This window comes from Parasteatoda tepidariorum, chromosome 12 (genome assembly GCF_982258835.1).
Source record: "Parasteatoda tepidariorum strain Cologne lab strain chromosome 12, Ptep-v5.0, whole genome shotgun sequence".
NCBI classification, from domain to species: domain Eukaryota; kingdom Metazoa; phylum Arthropoda; class Arachnida; order Araneae; family Theridiidae; genus Parasteatoda; species Parasteatoda tepidariorum.
The window spans coordinates 11,542,903-11,564,503 of NC_141766.1; the positions used below are offsets into that span (position 1 = coordinate 11,542,903).

Consider the following 21,601-nt stretch of genomic DNA (forward strand, 5'->3'; position numbering starts at 1 on the left):
AAAAAAAAAAACAGTTCAATTAGTCAAATTTCTGCTAGTATATACGCAAATACGGCAGAATAGTGTATGAAAACAGCATTTTGACAAAGAAATGATTCATCCATTTTCAACTTTTACTTTCTAGTTTTTTTTTTTTTCACTAAATGAGTATTTCTTCTTTTTTCAGTACATTTTTAATAAAATAGCGTTATCTAAAAATTTTTTTTTATCAATTTTATTTTTTTAACTTTTGAACCTTTCATATTTTTATATTTCATGTTTGATTACTATACATGTAATATATGAAACACTGAAAATTTATTCAGGAATTATAAAGTGATTTGTATCATAGAAACGACTAAAACCATACCAAATGATGTTAATTAACAATCAGATAAACCCACCTCGTAGTTTTGACGGTGGACAAAAAAAAAAAAAAAAGAGCACTTGAAGAAAAGGTCCGTAAAAAATACCTATTATACTAAATACCTACTAAAATTACACCTTATATACCAATAAAAATTACTTATAATAATTAACTGTATGAATTTCAAAGCCGATTCAATTGCCCCGTTGATCCCCAATTTAAAGTAATTAAATATTTATTCGAATGAAATTATATATATATATATCTTAAAAATATTAATATATAAAGATTAATTTAAACACTATCTAGTATTTAACAAAATGATTAAGACTCTTAACTCTCAGCTACGCATTTTCTTAAAATAGAAGAATAACACTGGGGATCAGATTTTTTGTCCAATTTATACGAGTGCATTTCACCGAATTCGGGTAAGAGGATTTTAAATAGTAAGCTACAGTTATCCGTTCCTTATGTTCGTAAAGCTACTGATCTTTTTTTCTCGAAAATGTATTTTTGGTTCAGTTTATTTATTTTATCATCGGGATGGTGTACAATTTTATGAAGAACGAATAGAAGTTTATATTATATTTATATAAGAGAGGGAGGATTAAGTAGTTCTAAAACTGACCTTAATTTCTATAAAACGCACTTATATTATTGTGAGGTACAAGCAATGCTTTTTGCCTAGTTATTGCTTTAAAAATTGTGCTAAATTAAAATACTTTTAATTTTGTTGATATTTTTAACTTATTAAAAGATTTAGCCAGTGCGAAGCAGTTGATCGATACATTATTTATAACAATATTGTATACTATTATATAATTGAAAAAATTAAAAATGTATAAAAATTGAAACATATTAAGTATTAAAAATATATGAAGTAGCATGTATCACATTTCACTTCTATTTATCACGTATGACCTCTTTTTCAAGAGTCTCAACTGAAAAATAGGCGAAATTATTTCTTCAGATACAAAAAAAAAAAAATCGATGCAATCATAAAGTTGCTTAAATCCAAAAGGTAAAGTGTCTTAAAAATAGTTTTATTTTGAAAAGAAAATTTTTAAATATTTTGTCTGTTTAATTTTTTGATCAGAGTGTTAGGAAATTTATAAATGTATACATAATATCATATAATCATATGTGACTAAACAATCACGAATGAGATCAATCTTTTGGGACACTTTAACATTTTTAATTGCAGTCGAACTTTTAAAGAAATGTAAGATAAAGTAATAAAACATTTTGCTAAACAAAGAACACTTTTTTTTGGTATCCGAGGATATTTTCAAAAAACTTAATTATAAAATGTTTTATTGTATTGATCTTTTGATAATAGGCTTGTAATTAGTGATATGATCACTTTACCATAAGTTCCAAAAGCGTAAAAAAGTTTTTACAGACTTAATTTGTTTTTAACTATTACCCGGAAGATTAGGAGAAAAAAAGATCCATCATAATTTAGAGTATGCAAGAACGAAAATAAAAGGACCATCCTGAATAACTTTTGATCTAATGATCGGATTTTCACATTAAAGGGCTTAATCTTTATGGCTCGAGGGGGTGTCCTCAAATATGCTAATTAATAAGTGCGGATGACATTTTAAGTAACGAAATCAGACACAAATCGTACTTTTTTTCTTGAATAAACATATCTTTTTTTCGACGGATTCAGATTTCTGACCCCCAAAATATAAGAGGTAGCTGCAATCTGGGAAATATGGTCCCGATATTTTAGTCAGGAGAACCCCCCAAAGTTTAAACCCACTAATGTTAACTTTACTTTTTGCGTATTTCGCTATATCTAAATTTTTTACACACAATTATAAAATTCGTTGCAAAAAATAACTAAGTATATTTATCATTTTATTTAAGAATAAATGGTTGAAAATATTTTGAATAGTAAGGTATACAATTTTTGGGTAGCAAAATACAAAATTTGAGTAAAATCGGTTCGAATGAGAAATCAAATTTCAAAAAAGTCAGATACTTAAAATTCAATTTATCAGAAACTATTCAAACGATTTCCCCCAATTTTGCATTTCGTTATACAAAATTACATTCTTTAAAATGATGCAAAAACCGTATACCTTACAATTCAAAATTTTTTCCGCTACTCTTAAATAAAATAAAAAGTAATAAATATTTACTAAAAATTCTTTCAATTCGCTTAAAAAGTTCTTGAGATACAGAAATACGCAAAAAGTAAAATTAACATTAAAGGGTCTAACTTGGGAACCATATTTTGAGGGGTCAGAAAATCGTTAAGTAATAATCGAAATAATTAAAAAAAAATAAATCATTAAATGATTTTTAAGATACCTCTTACGTACATAAAAGTGATAAACACAGAATTTTTATGTTTGAAATTATTAATAAATTACCTAAAGTTATTAATTTTTTATTGAATTTAGTTTTTCTGTGTTTTCTTAAAAAACAATAAGTTTTGAAAATTCTTAAAAAGAAATTAATTAATAAAACATGTACCCCTTGCCCCCCCCCAGAAAGTTCCAGAATGATAGACTGCAGCTCACCTTTGGAGGTGTTGAGATATTCATATTGGGCCTAAATCAAATTTTTAAATTAATTTACAACATCCCGATAACTTTTTCTGTATTCAGTTACTCAGGTACGTGCCTCAAACTTCACGACCATATTATAAAAAAGTTGAATCAGCAACTATAGGTCTGTTGATTTATTTTATTTCTGCTATAATTGGGCTTCTTTCCCTGCAAATTTTATATTCGTCTAAGTCTAATTTTGGCAAAGGCAGTTAATGGCCTTGAAATTTATGCAAAATGTAAGTTTCTTGCTACTTCAAGGTCATGCCAAATATACAGACCACACACGTTTAGTTTTTTAGGTACTTCTTATTGGTATCTATCTATTCATAGAAGTTCACTGTTGGTACTATAATAAAAATTTTATTAGATTTCGACCATGAATTTTGATGCAAAAAGCAATAGAAAGTATTGTTTTAATAGTTAGTGTAGGCGTACTGGAACATAAAATAATGGCAAGCGCCGTGATTCACTCTTTTCATAGTTGTTGTTTCTAATGTCACATGGGCAAGCCTGCTTGGTGAAACCGAGCAAATTTAAAGCCGAGAGTGCGTTTCTTGTTTTTCAGTGGCGCCATCTATGGCCAAGAATTCGACTTCTGCCACACCATACCTCACACTCGGTATAGGGCGGACCCATTCATACATCCACAGATCGTAATTTTGACCTGAATCTGAGAACGATCGATCTCCAATCCAGTACCCCTAGAGGTATTGATTTGTTATGGGAACGTGGAGGACGTTTGCGACTCGACAGATTTAACGTGCATCAGTCACTATACTACACGGGGAGTCTTTGGCCGGCGGGGTTCGAACCCACGAACTCTCGGACATGGGCCCAGCGCCCTACCGACAAGGCCCATTCTTTTCATAGTACGTATAGCAATTTATGTTAATGTTATGTTAATTATATATGCAATTTATGTTAAATGTTAAGCATCCAAACCTGTTTGATTTAAAAAAAGAAATAAGAGTCATATTTTTTTACTCGTAACGCCTTTAAAAAAAATTCGAATAACTTATATATTAAAGGTTTGGAGCAAAATGATAAGTAATGCTTTTTAAGGTGACATTCTTGCATCAAACTGTACTTAAGTTTTATGTATTTCAATCAGATAACAGAATACACATAAGCAATTTATCACCTACATGGAAATCAGTGTTTTTCATGAAAACAGGCCTTAAAAAACGTTCACTTTAAAAATGTAGCTTATCATTAAGATTTCTTCAAACACTTTAATTAGAAACATAAAAAATATAACACAGGAAACATATTACTAAACTAGAACATTTATTTCGAAATCTCATAGTCACATCTTTATTTCAGACATACACATTACATGGATTTGGAAGAAAAACAAATTTGGCCAATTAAGTCATAAACTATGTACAGTAAATATCTTTTCATACTTAAGTAATTTCATAGTTTTAAACAGCAAATTATAAAGTTAGGAAGAAAAGTTCTCAGCATTCTTTCACAAATCAAATTAGTACATCATTATATTTATATCAATTACTAGAAAAAGGGTTATTAGGGAAAGTGAAAAAAAAAGAAGAGAAAAATACATGCTTTTATATTTAATGAAGAGAAAGGAACAATGATAAGATTAATATCATTCATCATCACAGAATCAGAGCTTTCATTAATATACTATAGGTTTTTCATTAGCGATGATTAAATTTATAGCTCATTTGTTTGAGCAATAACATTTGCATAGATAAAATATGTATATACACTATGATTTTATATTTCACAAATTACAATAAATATAAATCTTTAATTAATAGAATTTTTTCTTTGGTTAATTTATTAAAGTCGCATAATTTATAATGAAACAAATAATCAGACAGACATCAATACAAATAGTGTTTAAAAATTAAGTATATACAAAAGGGGAAATTTGAGACATTAAGTATATTTTTAAAGCTCAACTTTTCATTTAAAAAGTGTTAATATTGTGCTCATTATTAAATAACATTTGGCAATTAGTCATTTTTAATAAATAGTTTTAAAATTTAATTGTATACAAGACGGAATAGAATTTGAAAGTAGTTCATAAGTATTAAATTTATTTAAATCATGGAGAAGTTGTTTAAAAAAATCTTGCACAGCAAATCTTAATCATCATAAGAATACAAGGAACTGTTGCTTTATTTTAAGAATATAAAGCAGTATATACTCAGATCAATTAGTTCAGTTATTATTAAAAGTTATAATTTTTTTTTTTTAAAATGCTAAAAAACTAGTTACATAAATCTTGCTCAGAAAATTATAACTAATCCCAAGAATGCAATAAATTGTCATAATTGGAAATTTAAAGTGGGATATGCTTTGTACATATTGTTAAGAATTATTAAAAGTTATTGAAAAAATTAGAGAATGCATTCCATGAGTCTTAGTAAATTATGTCTAATCTCAATAATAGAATAAATTGGACTTATAAAGTTAAAGAAAAAGTGAGAAAAGTTCACAAAAAAGTATTACAAATTTTTGTTTTTAAAAAAATTATAGAGAACTTAATCCACAAATTTCGTTTCGTAAATTGTGACTAACTAATCTCAAGAATAGAATTAACTGTCGAATTTGGAAGAGAATGAAATTCAAAAGCACTAAAAATTTTTAATGTTTATAAAAAATTTATAGAGAAGACGTTCCATAAATCTTGCTTAGCAAATTATGACTAACTAATCTCAAGAATACAATGTTTGAACTTTTAAAAATTTTAAATAAAACTATTTACAAATTTGTTAAAAGGAGAAACTAATTATAGTCCTATCTTAATACATATGATCAATGAATGGGAACAAATAATCAGTCATGTTAGATTAAATTTCTTTGTGATCTATGGTGGATGAAAAAAATGAGCACTAAAAGTGTTAAGTAGCTTGAAAAGGATGTATCTCAATCAGAGGTAACAGCTTCAAGAGCACCAAAGGGCTTTGTTCTGGTAGTACTCAAGGTGGAATGTCCAGTTTAAGTCATAGGGATCTTTCATGTGGCAAAACTTGTCTTTACGTTGCTTTTTGTTCCATTGGAGGTGAGGTTGTCAAAAATGTCTAGGGTCCAAACAGATCGCCTTTTCTTTTCAAATACGTCATCAATAGATTGACATCGATCCCAGGTGGCTAAACTATTCATGTAATCCGTTGGGCTGCGCAGAGATTCGGCCGTAGAAATATTGGGTCCTAAAATATAAAATTGTAGTTATTAATTTCAAAATTGACACATTTGATAGTTTAATGCAAATTTGTAAACATATGAAATGAGGTTATTAGAGGAAGAAGGTACAAAGTAACACTTTTGGAAATAATTGAGGATGAGATGATGAAATTTTGAAAAATTTCTCGCGGAACGATTTTTTACTCTGTTCATTGAGAACTGATGGTGAAAGTAACCAGACACTTGGCAATAGATTTGACTAATTGGCGCCAAAATTTTGACGAACAGCCATTTTGAAATAATCACCAAATCATCCAAGAATAGGCTGAAGTCGGCTAAGTTGAGTGAAAAAAAAAAACAAACTTATACGTTTACTTTCGTTACTAGTTCTCACTGAACAGAGGGGAGCTTAGCCTCAATTTAACTATACAACATTAATTTCTTCCGTTTAATCTTTAAATTTCGGAGATCTCAAAGGAAAAAGGCACTACGTGACCATGGCTGAGTGTTTTTTTTTTTTTTTTTTTTTTTTGAGTAGAAGAAGGTTTCAAGTGCATTTGGAATCGATGAGTAACACAAGAAAGTATTTTTCCGTTACCGAATTAACCCTTATTAGTTGTTGTTGCGTATGCTTGTTAAGGCGGAGGGGTGAGATTGTTCTTGTTTTCCAGTGGCGCCATCTATGGCTAGAACCCTTATTAGTAGTATGCTTTTTTTTTTTTTTTTTTAAATTTTTTATAATAGTCGTTGAACAGCCGACTCAATTTTGAATTTACAACTACCAATTTTCAACTCGGAAGTATCTTGTAATTTTGAACCCAATCGAGATGACAAGGGAACTCCTCAAGTATTGGAAGAAATATTGCCTTCGTAAAGGATTTTTTGATAGAACTAACCCGCATTTACTTTACATAAAGAGGAAAACACCGAAAAACTTCCATGGTTAGCCTCACGGCAAGGGGACTCTAACCCGTGATCCGTCTACCACTGAAGATATTTTACGTCTGCACTGTGGTCTGCGCAAGCAGTGTGCGGAATTCGTATGAACCAACCATTGCTGGGATTCGAATCAACGCTAATAAACACAATTATGTTAACAAATACAAACGATTATGTCGGAGCTATAACAAAAAAATACGCTTTATATTTCATTTAATGCAGAAGAATCTGATTAAGATCAGCTTATTTGAAACTCTGAAATGTCACACCCACATGTAACTTGGTGAATGATAGATACGTGATACCAAAAACAAAACAAAAACATAAGCACACAGCTGTTTGGCGATTTGCGAGACGCTCCTTTAACACCGATAGAAATTTTCGCCAACCCTTTTACAATCTACGGTATGTTTTGCCAATACGCATCCGGGTCACCTCATTGGGTGGCGAGCGCTCTATCCCCTGAGCCACCACAACTCAAACTGTATGGTTGGCCTCAGTTACTAGTTACAGTAGCATTGATTGTAAACAAAATACGTTCGGAACGGGTTAAATAAATGAGAAATGAACGTCAAGAGTGAAAACACTAGGACACGAACAGTTTAAGTAAGTATTAAGGATATATAGAAAAATTAGCGGAAGCTCGATAAAGACAAGATATAGTCTGTATCTATCGGGAAAAAAAAAATTCAAATTCAATAAAATTCAAAGCAAGATAACTCAAACTCCTTGTTAAAACCTTTATCCAATCACCTCTTCAAATTAAGTTTAAAAAAAAATTTTTTTTTTGCATCATACGTAATCTTTGTTGCTACTTGAATCTTCCTCTTTTTTAAAAATTTTTAAAAAAAGTATAAGTCTACTTAAGAAGAAAAAAAAAACCTATTAATAGTAGATTTAGTAACAATAGAAATCTTGTTTATTTACAATCATATATTCAATGGAGAGTGATTTCTTGATTATGTAACATCGAAAAATATTTATCTATCTTCTTAAATTGATTTAGACGTAAACCCTTAAATAGATCGATAAACGAAAATAATGAATAAATAAATAAAAAAAGACATTAATTTCAAACATAACAGCCAGTTTAATTTGAAAAATATTTTTACTTGAAAGAAATCTGTAAGATTTTGAAGTAATTGACAATTAAAGTAATTTATAAGACAATATTTCCTTAGGCGAAATGAAGAATTAGTAAGATAATTATTTTAATGAGTGGTTTTAGATAAAAATAAATAAAATTTTATACCTTCACTCTTTGGGGGAGTAAAAAAAAAAAAAAAAAAAAAAAAAAAAAACATGATGTAGTTTACTTTTTCAATTGCAAACATACATATTCTTGTAAACATTATACAATATAATTATAATATACATGTATTTACATTCAATTATAAGACGTATGTAATTTGTTTTTAAAACAAATTGATATTGTTTTTACATTACAGGAAGATTAAGTTTATATTAATTGGTATAAAAACGGAATTTATGGTGGCATCTAAAACCTAAATAAAAAAAAAATTCTCTGGACCTCTTCCAAAAAAAATTTACACTGCTAATTTATACTATAAAATAATTAATACGAGTCGCGGTGACTCAGGGGATAGAGCGTTCGCCCCTCAATGATGTGACCCAGGTTCGAATCCTAGAGGTGGCTGGTTGATGCGAATTCTGCTCCCGGCTCGCATCAACCACAGTGTTGACGCAAAATATCCTAAGTGGTAGACGGATTATAGGTTAGAATTCCCTTGACGCCTTGCTAATCATGGGAGATTTTCGTGGTATCCTCTTCATGCAACACAAATGCGGGTTACTCCCATCAAAAAGTCCTTTACAATGACTAATTTGTTCCAATGCTTGATTCAGGAGTTTCCTTGTCTTCCAGATTGGGTTCAAAATTCTAAGGCTACAGAGTTGAATATTGATCGACGTAAACTCAGAATTGGGCCGGTTTTTCAACGCCGGTTATAAAATACATATACAGGGCGGGTAGTCAAATTATTCAACAAAAAATAAGCACCTTTTAAGCACTTTTCAAGCACTCTAAAAATATTTTTAAGCACTTTAAAAATATATCATAATTAGGCAAGGTTGGAAAGTTTTTGACAATTTAGTTTTATTTTGTTATAACCGTCATCTCGAAGAAAAAAAAAATCTTTTGGCATTGTTTTTGACAATTGTCAAAAATCATGAAATTTTGAACCATGTAAAACGAATGGTGCTTTCATACGCTACGGACAGACATTGACTAGGTGCCGAACATAGACGCCGACAGACAGACATACAGACAGCAGTAGATTGACTAGGGTTAGAATTAATTCTGAAAATGCTGAATAGAACAATGTGAACTGTGTCTTTTTGTATAATTCGTAGCGAAAATCAACATGGTAAAGGAAAAATCTCATTTTGAAAAAAAAAGAAAGGAAAATTAAGCACTTTTTAAAAACATCCAATAAAAAAAGATAAAACGATAATCGAAAATAAGTACCTTTAAGCACTTTTTAAAAACGCTACGCACCCTGATATAGCTAATATGTAATTCACAAACATTAAAAAAATAATCACTGTCACAAAAAAACGAAATGAATTTTTGTTTCACAACTGTTTATAAACTCGCGGTACCGCCAAAAATAAAACCTAACCGCGTTAAAAAAAAAAAAAAAAAGACAATGATTACACGTATATTGTACTATTCTCCCCATAACGCCATAGATGCCAAAATGGCAGAAGGGGCGGGGGAAATATTTATTTTATATTTAAACTTTTTTCCAATCGGAAGTAAGGCCGAACAATCTGCCGTTTCTCAAACCATCTGTCAACAGAGGGAAAAGTTCCGGAAAGGGGCCCCCATCAAGGATAATCTCGTCTGCTTCGATGGAGCTAAAAAAGACATTTTTCCCTTAAGATTTTATCTGGACGATTTTCTTTCTATTCCTTTTCTTTCTTAAGATTTATTTCTTTACTTAAGATTCCAATGTATATGTTCAGGCTGTAGAAAGATGTAGCTGTATGGGAGGAATGAGAAAAACTGATTTGAGGGAGACAAATATTTGTTCTGTTTTCCATTTTTGTTCGGAATTAATGCGGTAAGTTATGAAAATAATATGAATAGTTGAACGCTGTTTCTAGAAAGTTTTATAGTCATATGAAGAAACGCTTTTTAGAGAATAATATGCTATTTTTATAACTGTAGTGACATTGTTTAGGGCTCATAAAAATATGCTAAGATATTTTTTTTCTTCCTCCTATTGATATTGAGGCTGTTTCTCAAAGGCGTCGTCATCATGAGAAATAACACTTTTTAGAGAATATTCTATTTTTAAATGGTCGTGAGGGTGAGTTTGTTTGGGCTTATAAAAATGTGCAAACATATACTTTTTCCCCCGTTGGTTTTAAGGCTGTTTTTCGAAGGCGACGTCGTCATATGAAATAACGTTTTTTAGAGAATAGTAATCTATTTTTATAACTGTCATGAGAGTGAGTTTGTAAGTGAGTGCTGCTCATAAAAGATAAAAATGCAAAGATATATATAGATTTTTTCATTAATTTGAAGGCTATTTTTCGGAGGCAAAGTAGTCATATGAAATAACGTTTTTTAGAGAATAGTAATCTATTTTTATAATTGTCATGAGAGTGAGTTTGTAAGTGAGTGTTGCTCATGAAAGATAAAAATGCAAAGATATATATAGATTTTTTCATTAATTTGAAGGCTATTTTTCGAAGGCAAAGTAGTCATATGAAATAACGTTTTTTAGAGAATAGTAATCTATTTTTATAACTGTCATGAGAGTGAGTTTGTTTGGGCTCAACGAACAAACATAATTTTTTTTTCGTTGATTTTAAGACTGTTTTTTTAACGGCACCGTCGTCGTATAAAATTATGCTTTTAGAGAATATTCTATTTTTATAACTATTGTGAGTTTGTTACTTTGTATTTGTTTAGGCTTACCTCTTAAAAAAAACAACAGAAAAACATAATAAATAAATAGCAACGTAAATGTGATCTTGTACCTTGAATTACTTTATTATTATTATTTCTTTCGTAGGTTACAAACGTAGAAACAAGTAACATTAGATAAACTAAATTAAAATAAATAGTATGTAAAAAAAGGGTTAAAAATATCAGCAGTACGTGGGTTGGAAAAAAAATTAACAATTTATTTAAAAGTTCACGTAACAAATTATTAATTATAATTACTTCCCACACAAATACTTTATTAAAAAAAAATAGGATTACTTCCCACACAAATACTTTATTAAAATAAAAAATAGGATTACTTCCCACACAAATACTTTATTAAAATAAAAAATTAAAAAAAATATTAAAAAAGAACTAACAAAATTTTAATAATGCACAAAATGTTAGACACATACTTTTTGTTGAATCTGCGTACTATTATCAATTATAAATTTAATGTTTACTGATTTAAATGAATAAACTTTATGAAGGAAAATACAGTAGCGATATTTTTTGTTTTTCCATTTGAGTTTAAAGAAAACGAAAAATGAATTTAAAAAAAATTACACGTAAAGTTTTTTTTTTTAAAAAGATCAAACTAAAAAGGAGCTTACAATCAGTCATATTTGGTAGCATCAATATCAATTTTAAAAAACAAAAAAAATTTCGAATATAATTTTATCAAATACCCTTTAAATTGAATAATTTAGTCCAAGTTCGCTGTATAAATTTGCACAAAGCAAAAATTTTGCTTTAATCTCATGAAAAAATTTGACAAATAAACTGTATTAACATATTTCAATAGTTAAACACAACAATAAGAACATTTTGTTATTTTTTTTTTTATCAAAATCGTTTTTACAATACTTGATATAGGCGAAGTGAATCAGCAGGTAAATATGTTTTGCACGTATACATCATTGAAATGGAAGAAAAAAAAAAGTAGCAATATATTGGAATCGCGGGAAGCATGCTAATATAACTAATGGAACGTAAAACTAAGTAAAAAAAATAGTTTTTGTTAAAATGTAGCAAAAAGGAGTTTTTAATTTTACTAAAAGGTTTTGAGAATAAAAGCGAACAAATTAACCCTCCGAGAAAACAAAGGAAAAAAAAAAAAAGAGGAAATGTTTAAATATTTGGATAGCGAAAGCTTTGAGTTTGTATAAGTTTACTTCTATCACGAGGGGGGGGGGGGGTAATGTTTCGAGGGAATTACATCGGGTAATAAAGAACTACAAATTCATTAAAAAAATATAAACAAATAATTTAATAACGTTGAAATAAATACAAAATTTTAAAATTTGGCATAAAAAAAATTTAGAATTATTTTTTTGTTGTTGACGGAATTAATTTACTGAGCTACGAAAATAAGAATTTTGTCGACTTATTGATATCATTCAAACTATTAACCCTTTGACGCAGATGGGACAACAGTGTCCTTTATATATATATATTCTGACAGTCTAATTACAAACAAAAATATATTTCAGCATTTTTTAATTATAAAAGTTTAATAATTACTAAAAAAAAAAAATGCATCAAATTATCGAAATTATCGGTACTAAATAATATAATCCAAAAAAAGTAATTTGAAATTTTTTTTCTTCATATTCAAAAAGGTATCAATTGTTTTTGAGAATTAAAGAAACTTCAATGATTAATAACTGTTTTTCTTATATCTAAATAACTGCAAAAGAGTGCCAATTTGAAAAATTACTGTTAGGAAGTACGCTGTGTTTGGAAAATTTTACCTTTAACAGATACACACAAAAGAAAAAAAAAGACACCGAAGATGTGCAGTATTTCATAACCATAAATTATTAAAATGCTAAACATAATATTTTAAACTTATTTCGATCTAATTTAATACAAAATAAAGAAAGAAGTATGAAAAATATGTTTAATAAAAAATCTGCGTCAAAGGGTTTACATAGCATACTTCATATTTTTTTTCAAAACATTTGTTTTTTAAAATTGCAGGCTTTATTATTTTGAAATACTTATTCCTTCAAATATTTTTAAAATAAGTTTTTAAATTTCTTTTTTATATATTATTATTATTTCACACTTATTATTATTATTTTTTTTACATATATTACACCACATATTACTGTAATAAATCACAAATTATTACAGTAAGTGAATTTACTTTCGTCATTGCATGAAATGTGCCCAATAACCGTCAATATTAAAATGAATGATTTTTTAAAATGCTAGACTGCGATTAAAAAATTTCTTACAATTCAAATCAGCGAAAGAAATATTTTTATCATGAAAGCAATCAGATGTGCAACTTGATGGTTAACACATACGAGTCATGAAATTAGAGAAATACTGCGCAGCAAGTGAATTAATGACGAACCAACTAATTGTTAAAAACAGAAAACACTAATAATCATCGGAACCGAATGATAACGTCATTCATTGATAAACATTCATCCTTTTAACTCTTGGTTACGCTAAGGAACTAAACTTTAATTTTATCTTGTTTTTAAAAAAACTGCGATGTGAAAGCTAACTATAATCATAAGGCAATTTCAACAATTGTAATCTTAGTCTACAAATCCTTAAATGTTTTGTCTTTTTTTAAAAAAAAATTATTTTGCAGAAAATAAGATAAAACACGAAATTCAAAATTTAATTAGAAAAAAAAAGCGAACAAAAAATAAATAAAATGTCTCAATAAGCTTTAACATACGTTTCCGTTCTAAAAAAGTAATGCTTATTTTATGAAATTATTTTATTTTTGATTAAATGTTTAAGAAAGATTAAGATTTAAGAAAATAAACAATTGAATAAACACAATGATTTTTCCCCCGTTTATATTTTGATTGTATTTCCATAGAAGCAGTGCATTATAGCACATCCTGGCCTTCGAGGAGGACTTTTTTGATAGAACTAACCAGAATTAGCGCTACTTGGAGAGGAAAAACCACAAAATCCTTTCACGGTTAGCCCGATGACCAGGGGATTCTAACTTATGATCCGTTTACCACTGAGAATATTTCACGTCAGCTCTGTGGTCGATCGAGCCGCGAGCAGAATTCGTATTAACCAGCCACCGTGGGATTCGTAGCTGAAACACATCATTGGGAGGCGAATGTTCTATGCCCCCGAGCCACCGCGACTCCCTTACACTAATTAGAAAATATCCATTGCTCAATTAGCCTGATTTACTTCAAGCAGTTAGCAATAATCTCAGATTTGTCAAGGCTTATGAAAGAGCCGTGATAGTTCAGGGGATAGAGCGTTTACCTAACAATGAGGTGAACAAGGTTCGAATCCTAACGGTGGCTGGTTGATACGAATTCTGCTCTCGGCTCGCGTCGACCACAGTGCTGGCGTAAAATATCCTCAGTGGTAGACGGATCATGGGTTAGAATACCCTTTCCATCGGGCAAACCATGGGAGGTTTTCGTGGTTTTTCTTCTCCATGCAACGCAAATGCGGGTTAGTTCCATCAAATAGTCCTTCACGAAGAGTAGTTTGTTTAAATGTTTGATCCAAGAGTTCCCTTGTTGTCTGGGCTGAGTTCAAAATTGCAAGGCTACGGAGTTGAACATTGAAAGTTGTAAACTTAGAATTGTGTCCGCAGTTCAATGCCAGTTATAAAAGGTTTATTGAAAATAGCTTATTAAAGATATATAGCAAAAAACCTTAAGTAAATTCAGTTTGAGTAATTACTTACACATTTTCTAAACAGCCAAAGGCATGTAGGCTGATTGTAATAAGCATAGAAAACTAAAAATTTTATTAAGTTCTATCATCACTAAAAATAACAAAAGCGTTATTATTTTCTAGCATTAGAATAAAAGATGTTGGATAGAAAATCCAAATCTTTGATTCTTAAAATTGATTACTTTAAAATTCGTATTTGTTTCGTTAAAATTGCATGTTTCGAACCTGAACACTCATAGAAATCAGGAATATTTAGGTCAAATAGCTGATAATAAAAACAAATTATTTTTTTAATCATGAATATTACAACTACGTATCCTTGCAATAAAATATTTTGAGAAGGTTCCATTTTAATGATAAATATTGCTGTGAAGGTTCCGATTTAACGATAAACAATGATGTGAAGATTGCGTTTTAACGATAAACATTTCTGTGAAGGGTCCGTTAACAGACCTCAATTTTTCCTATATTGACCCTCGTCATGTTGTGAGAAAAAAAAGGTACTGGGACATACAAATGCGTAAAGGGACAACATATCTACAACAGCATGCCAGTAAAAAAACAATAAATAAAATAAAAACAACTAAAACTCCATTTCTATCAAACCTATGAGAAAACCGATTTAGAATATTCTTCCGATGAGCCTTTAGAAATCCGGAAGTTAGATATGAAAAGGTCAAGTGACTTCTTTGTTATAAACCCAGTCAAAGAATTGTCTTAAAAAGACAATTCGTCTTGCGTAAATCTGTCACGAAACAGTCAAAAAGATGTTCATGAATTCCGAGTACAACACATTCGCTGGATGAAGTCCTCGGAAATATTCCACTAATTCGGGAAGTGAATCATTTTTAGTAATCCGAAAGAAATACTGAAACTTCGATAGTCAATAATAGCATCGCATTTTTATCTTTCTAAGAACAGAGATTATGGCTTGCGGTCATGAAACAACTTTCAGAACAATACCTTTTATTTTTAGATACTAGAGTCAGAGGTAAACAAAAATAGTTTATTTCATTGTTAATATTCACTCGAATAGCTTTTTATTATTTAAGAAAATAATAACGTCAAGGAAAAAAGTTTTTCGTTTGCCACTTTAAAGCAACTTAGAAAAATTTACTAAGTTCATTATTGTTTCTAAATTTAAAAAAAAACAAACAAACATTTTAAGTAAATATTTTATCACTGTGACCAAGAGGGGGGGGGTGGTGTTGAGCCATTAATACAATTTGGAGATAAAGCAGTTCTAGGGAAACGAACCCCGGCCAAAGCCGTCGAAAGCAGACTTGACCCACCACACCGGTTGGGTGGCTTTTATACTTTATTTTAGACATTTCGCCAGCAAACACATTTGAGAACAGTGCCCTAAAAATATAAGTTGATACTCACATAAATGGGGAAAAAATACAGTACTTTTTGCATAAAAGCGCATTTAGTCACACTAAACATATTAAAGAAAAAAAAAAGCTCTTATGGCTCTTGGAATAAAGCGTTCGCCTTCCAATGAGGCGAACCGAGTTCGAGTTCCAGTTGATACGAATACCGCATCCGGCTTGCACCGACCACAGTGCTAAAGTGAAATATCCTCAGTGGTAGACGGATCATGGGTTACATTCCCCTTGCCATCAGGCTAAATGTGAGAGGTTCTCGTGGTCTTCCTCTCCATGTAACGCAAATGTGGGTTAGCTCCATCAAAAAGTCCTCCACGAAGGCAAATTTCACCCAATACTCGATTGAGTTCCCTTGACTTTTGAATTGGGTTCAAAATTACAAAGCTACGGAGTTGAACATTAGTAGTCGTAAACCTAAAAAATTGATTACAGTAGATATCGATGCATAAATTACGGTATATCAGAATCTTGTTCCGTACAATTTAACCGTCAAAATGGATTTTAAGGTAAAAAAATACTAGCAACCTAAGAGGCAATACTTTTTAATGTAATTTGATCTGCAACTTTTTTTTCAGCGTGTCAATTATTTCAAGAAACGCAAATCCAAAACTGAAAACCCAAGCAATTTGTATTTGTTAATTGAAAAACATTTTCTCTATTACTTTTAATCCATAGAGTGTGCGCCCCTTGCCGTCAGGATAACCGTGGGTAATTTTCGTGGTTTTCCTCTCCATGTAACGCGAATGCGGGTTAGCTCCATCAAAAAGTCCTCTACGAAGGCATATTTCTCCCAATACTCGATCCAGGAGTTCCCTTGTCTTCTGAATTGGGTTCAAAATTACAAGGCTACGAGTTGAGCATTGGTAGTCGTAAACCCATAACATGTCAATGTTGAATGAAGTCAGCTAAGTCGCCTTTACATTGTTCATAAAAAATAAAGAAGCACGGAGAGAAAAACACACATCTGTTCATAAAAAAAACAAATGGATTAGAGAAAATAATGAATTCAATTAAAGGACTAAAAACAATCAAATAATGAGACTATAAAAACGTTATCGCATAGAAAGGCAGATACATTTACTCGAAAGCATTCAAAAAACTGAAAAACAACAGATGACGTCGAATAAAGACGAGCTTTAAAAGCTTCCTTTTGACGTACAAGTATTTTCATAGACAGGCAGTGAAAGCTGATGTGTTTTTCCTTGAAATGGAAGAAAGTGACAAGGATAAAGAAAAGAAAAAATAAATAAAAAAAATAGAACGTGTTTTGAAATGGACGAATTGAGTGCGTTATTGGATTCAAAATGAAGTACATTTGGAAATAATTAATTCATAACACGCCATAAATTTTCTGTTGATAAAAATGTTGAACTATTTAGTGACAGTAAAATTTATTCAGTGTCAAAAATAGGAATGAGAATGTTGGATTGTTAAGTGTCATGAACAATAAAATATTTAAATTTTTTTATGTGTTTAAAGTCTGAACGTAATCAAATTACTTTGAGTTCAGTGAATAAATGTTATTAACTATTCGCATTCTGTTCAAAACGCAAATGTTGTCTCGGGGTTGTTATTTTTTTTTTTTTTTTTTTTTTGGGGGGGGGGTAATTTTGACACTATTTGCTAAAAAAAGAGCAACGACATTTCCGATAAATCCGCGGACACGTGTATATATGTATATATATATATATATATATATATATATATATATATATATATATATATATATATATATATATATATATATATATATATATATATATATATATATATATATATATATATATATATATATATATTTATATATATATATATATATATATAAATTTGTTAGAAGTGCTAGCAGAATTGATAATGCGTCAATTAACACAGTATTTACTAAAAACATTTTTTCCCTAGTAAGAGCTGATACTAGCTCAATTAAAATTAAAAAGAAAATAAACTACGATCGCAGTGTTTATGGAGTTTTGGTGCAATTAAATATTGATGGGCTTAAGAAAAATAACACACAGAGCAACATAAAACGTTAATATAATCCAAAACTCGATACATTTTTAGGTACTGAATTAAAATATGTTATTCATCGTCTGTTTTGAACCTCGTAGAAATAAATCGTACATTTTTTTTGAGCTAAAAACTTTTGCATCAAATTTTAGATTTCATACAAATAATAATTTTTTTTCTTTTCTTTTATAGACAAAATTTAAACTCGAATTTCAAAACTAAAAATGAAACACCCAAGTGAAAATAATCACAAATTCAATGCATAAACAATCGTACATTAAAAAAAAAAAGTTCTTTAAAGTATAATTAATTAGTTAGTTAAAAGAAAAACACTGACACATCGTTAACTGAAACCTATTTCTGAATACACTCTTTAAACAATAACAAAGATAATTCAGGAACTAAAGAGCTTCCTAGGAGAAGATGTCAATTAACCGAGATCTTCCAATTAATAATAAAGTAGAATAAACATTAGATTACAAGACTTTCTTTAGAATATGTCTGCCAGAAATAGTCATGGTCGCAATTGAGCTTTCTTTGAAAAATATCTAACACAAAATCTATGTTTATTTACTTTAATTGATTTCCTCATTAGTTTAGAATTTAGATGTTCATTTTCGTCATTATGCCTCAATTTACATTCAAAGAACCAAAATAATCCAAGACGTTTTTACAAATGTCAAGTTTTCTTTAAAGCATTTTAATTCAAAAGCCTGTCGATATAATATTTGAAATTCAAATGATTTATGTATAAGAAAAAATGCATCCTTATGAAACAGCAAGATACAGAGTACAAACTTGCAAGATACAAACTTGCAGAGATAGTAGGGCACATCATAAGAATTTCATAAAACCCACGACCCGAAATGTTATCGTACGCCGCTAGGGGTGCTTCCCCTATTATAAACTGCTTCTACGCGTGCCTTTGAACATGGACTTTTATTTATCTAAATTATCTTAATTTTATGTTTTCTATTAATTATTGTCGAAAATTTCATTCAAATAGACAACTGTTTCATCGTAATTTAATGATTTGGCAACCTAGTCCTGTTAAGTCACCGAACCACTAAATTAAGATAAAACAGTCAATACTGAACCAATTTTTGACAATAATTATAAGAAAACACTACAAATAGGAGAATTTGGGTAAATAAAAATAATTTTTCATAGGCACGCGCAGAGACGGTTTAAAATAGGGAAGCGCCTTTAGCGGCGTACGATGACATTTCCGGACATGGGTTCCAGTGCTATTTTTAATCTGTATGACGTACCCTTATCTCTCCACCAAGTTTGTCCTCCTGCATATATCACAAAACAGGAAGATATGTAATTAATATAAGTCTTAAAAGCTCGCCCGTTTTTGTACAGTTTTAATTATCTGTTCAATATTACTATTAATAATAATTGTAAAAAAAATAATTTTACAGATATAAATAAGATAAGATAGTAAATGTTTGTTATTTTATTTGTAACAGTCGAAAAAATTTGGAGTAGTAAGGTATACAATAGCTATTGTTGTAATCCTTGTTAACATTTTATTGTAATAATAAACAGGAGTTTTGCGCGATAAAAAATCCAATATTAATAAAAATGCAGTTTATTCTGTGAAGAAAAATTCAAATCGATGAACGTCATAAGATCAGGTGATACTAATTGAAGGCAAACATATTATTACGACACAGGTTTTTAAAGCAATTACAACATGTAAATTCAGCAGAGCGAAATAATTATAAGGAAGAGAGAAAAAAGGACATAACAAATCATTTTCAGTAAATGGACATTAAAATGAGAAAGATCAAAACAATCTGAAAATTTAAGTTATAAAATGCTTTCACCATGCAAGCATAATTTTACCTTAAATAAATGAAAAAATTATTACAATATTAAACGTATTATGCAATAAATTACAATGGATTACGATTAATTCGGATCTGAGAATCGATTATTTGTTTACAACTTGGAGCGTTTGCTTTCAAAAGTAGTTCCATTTATTTTCAGAAATTTTGCAGGGTGATAATAATTAAAATAAACTATGATTTTTGTTTTTGGGGGGAAAAGTAAGCAAGGGTTATTTTGCGCTTGAAACGTTTAGTTTTGCTTTGTAATTAGCTCACTCCATTTTTAGAAATTTTAACAGAAACCAAATGCTTATCTCAAACAGATATTTGAGTATGGATAAATAATAATTTGGATATTTTTGAAAAAAGTAATTAGGCTATGAATGTATTTAAATTGATTACAATCGAAGTGTTTGGTTATGAAATCAACTAAAACAATTTAGAAATTTTTCAAAAAAAAAAATAAAAAAATTACTATTCATATGCTTGTGTAATCTTTTGGTATACTTTGAAAAGAAATTAAGCGTTGATTATGAAATATTCAAGGCAGTTTTTTTCATCAAAAACTGCTCAGTGGTTGCGTTAATAATAATACAGATTAAACATTTTTGGTATAGAGCTTTTTGATATGAAACAAATGGATTTCGTTAATTTTGGTAAAGATTATAGCTGAGTGTGGTTGAGTTAAAATTTTGGAGGAAAAAAATTGTCATAATTTTCTTATGTATTTTTTAAAAATAATATATTTTTACATGTTTTTGAAATAGAATTGTTGCTTTTGGAGTTAAGGAATAGTCGTTAAACTTCAATACTAAAAAGTAAATTGACATTTCAAAAAAAAAAAAAAAAAAAAAAATCGAACGCTTCATTTATTTTTTTTTCATACTTCACTAGTTTTTTAGAGTTAAAAAAGGTTTTTAATATTTATTACTTCTGAGTAGAGGTTAAACTGTATAGTTAAGAAAGTATATTTTTTCGACATAAAAAGCTCGCAAGAAACAAAAATTCTTTTTATATCTTCATTTCTCAATAAATTTCTTTAAAAAAATTTTAAAATAAAATTGATGCATTAAGTTTTAAATCAATCGAACTATAAGAGGAAGCGGGAAGTGACACTCAGTTATAACAGTTTATTTCTAGTATAGATGAATTAAATCTATTTTAAGCTTTAACTTTAAAGGTATCAAAAATTTGTGATTTCTAAAATTTTTTTTTTATGAATAACCGTTTGTTTTATGGGGGTCAGACACCCGTATCTTGTTAATGTTAAATTTAACTCACTAATAATTACTCTTCATCTCAAAAACAATCACAAAGAATTGGTTAGAATTTTTAACGGAAACTTTCAACCAAACGATTTCAAAAATATAGCTGTAATTATAATTTTTTAATTTTTCGTTAAATCATATATATTTTTTTGGAAAAGAAAACTAAAAAATGATGAAAAATTAATTACAAAAATTTTAAATTAAAATATGTTTTCGGTCGAGAGTAATCAGCGACAGTAAAATCTGTATTAAATGAGATTTGAAAACACATTGTTGACCGTTGACGAGTTAACACGTTCAGTGCCAGCCGAGAACAAGTGATTATGCTGTGTCTATTATTGAAAAGTGGTAATTGATAAAAATAAAATTAAAGTTAACTTTTATTTCTTAAACACCTGTTTTAATTTTTAAAATTCACAATAACTTTATTGAAATAAACAATGCGCTATTTTCGAGGAA

At 29.3% G+C, this 21,601-nt stretch overlaps 1 protein-coding gene across 1 annotated transcript in view; it reads right to left on the bottom strand.

The window, feature by feature from the left end:
- Positions 1-4,180: 4,180 nt before the first annotated feature.
- Positions 4,181-21,601, bottom strand: part of LOC107449536 (uncharacterized) — a 37,454-nt gene continuing 20,033 nt past the window's right edge. The window contains exon 2 of the mRNA XM_016065089.4: positions 4,181-6,092. Within this exon, the coding sequence (XP_015920575.1) occupies positions 5,899-6,092 (194 nt within the window). The 3' untranslated portion in view covers positions 4,181-5,898. The remainder of the gene's footprint in view (positions 6,093-21,601) is intronic.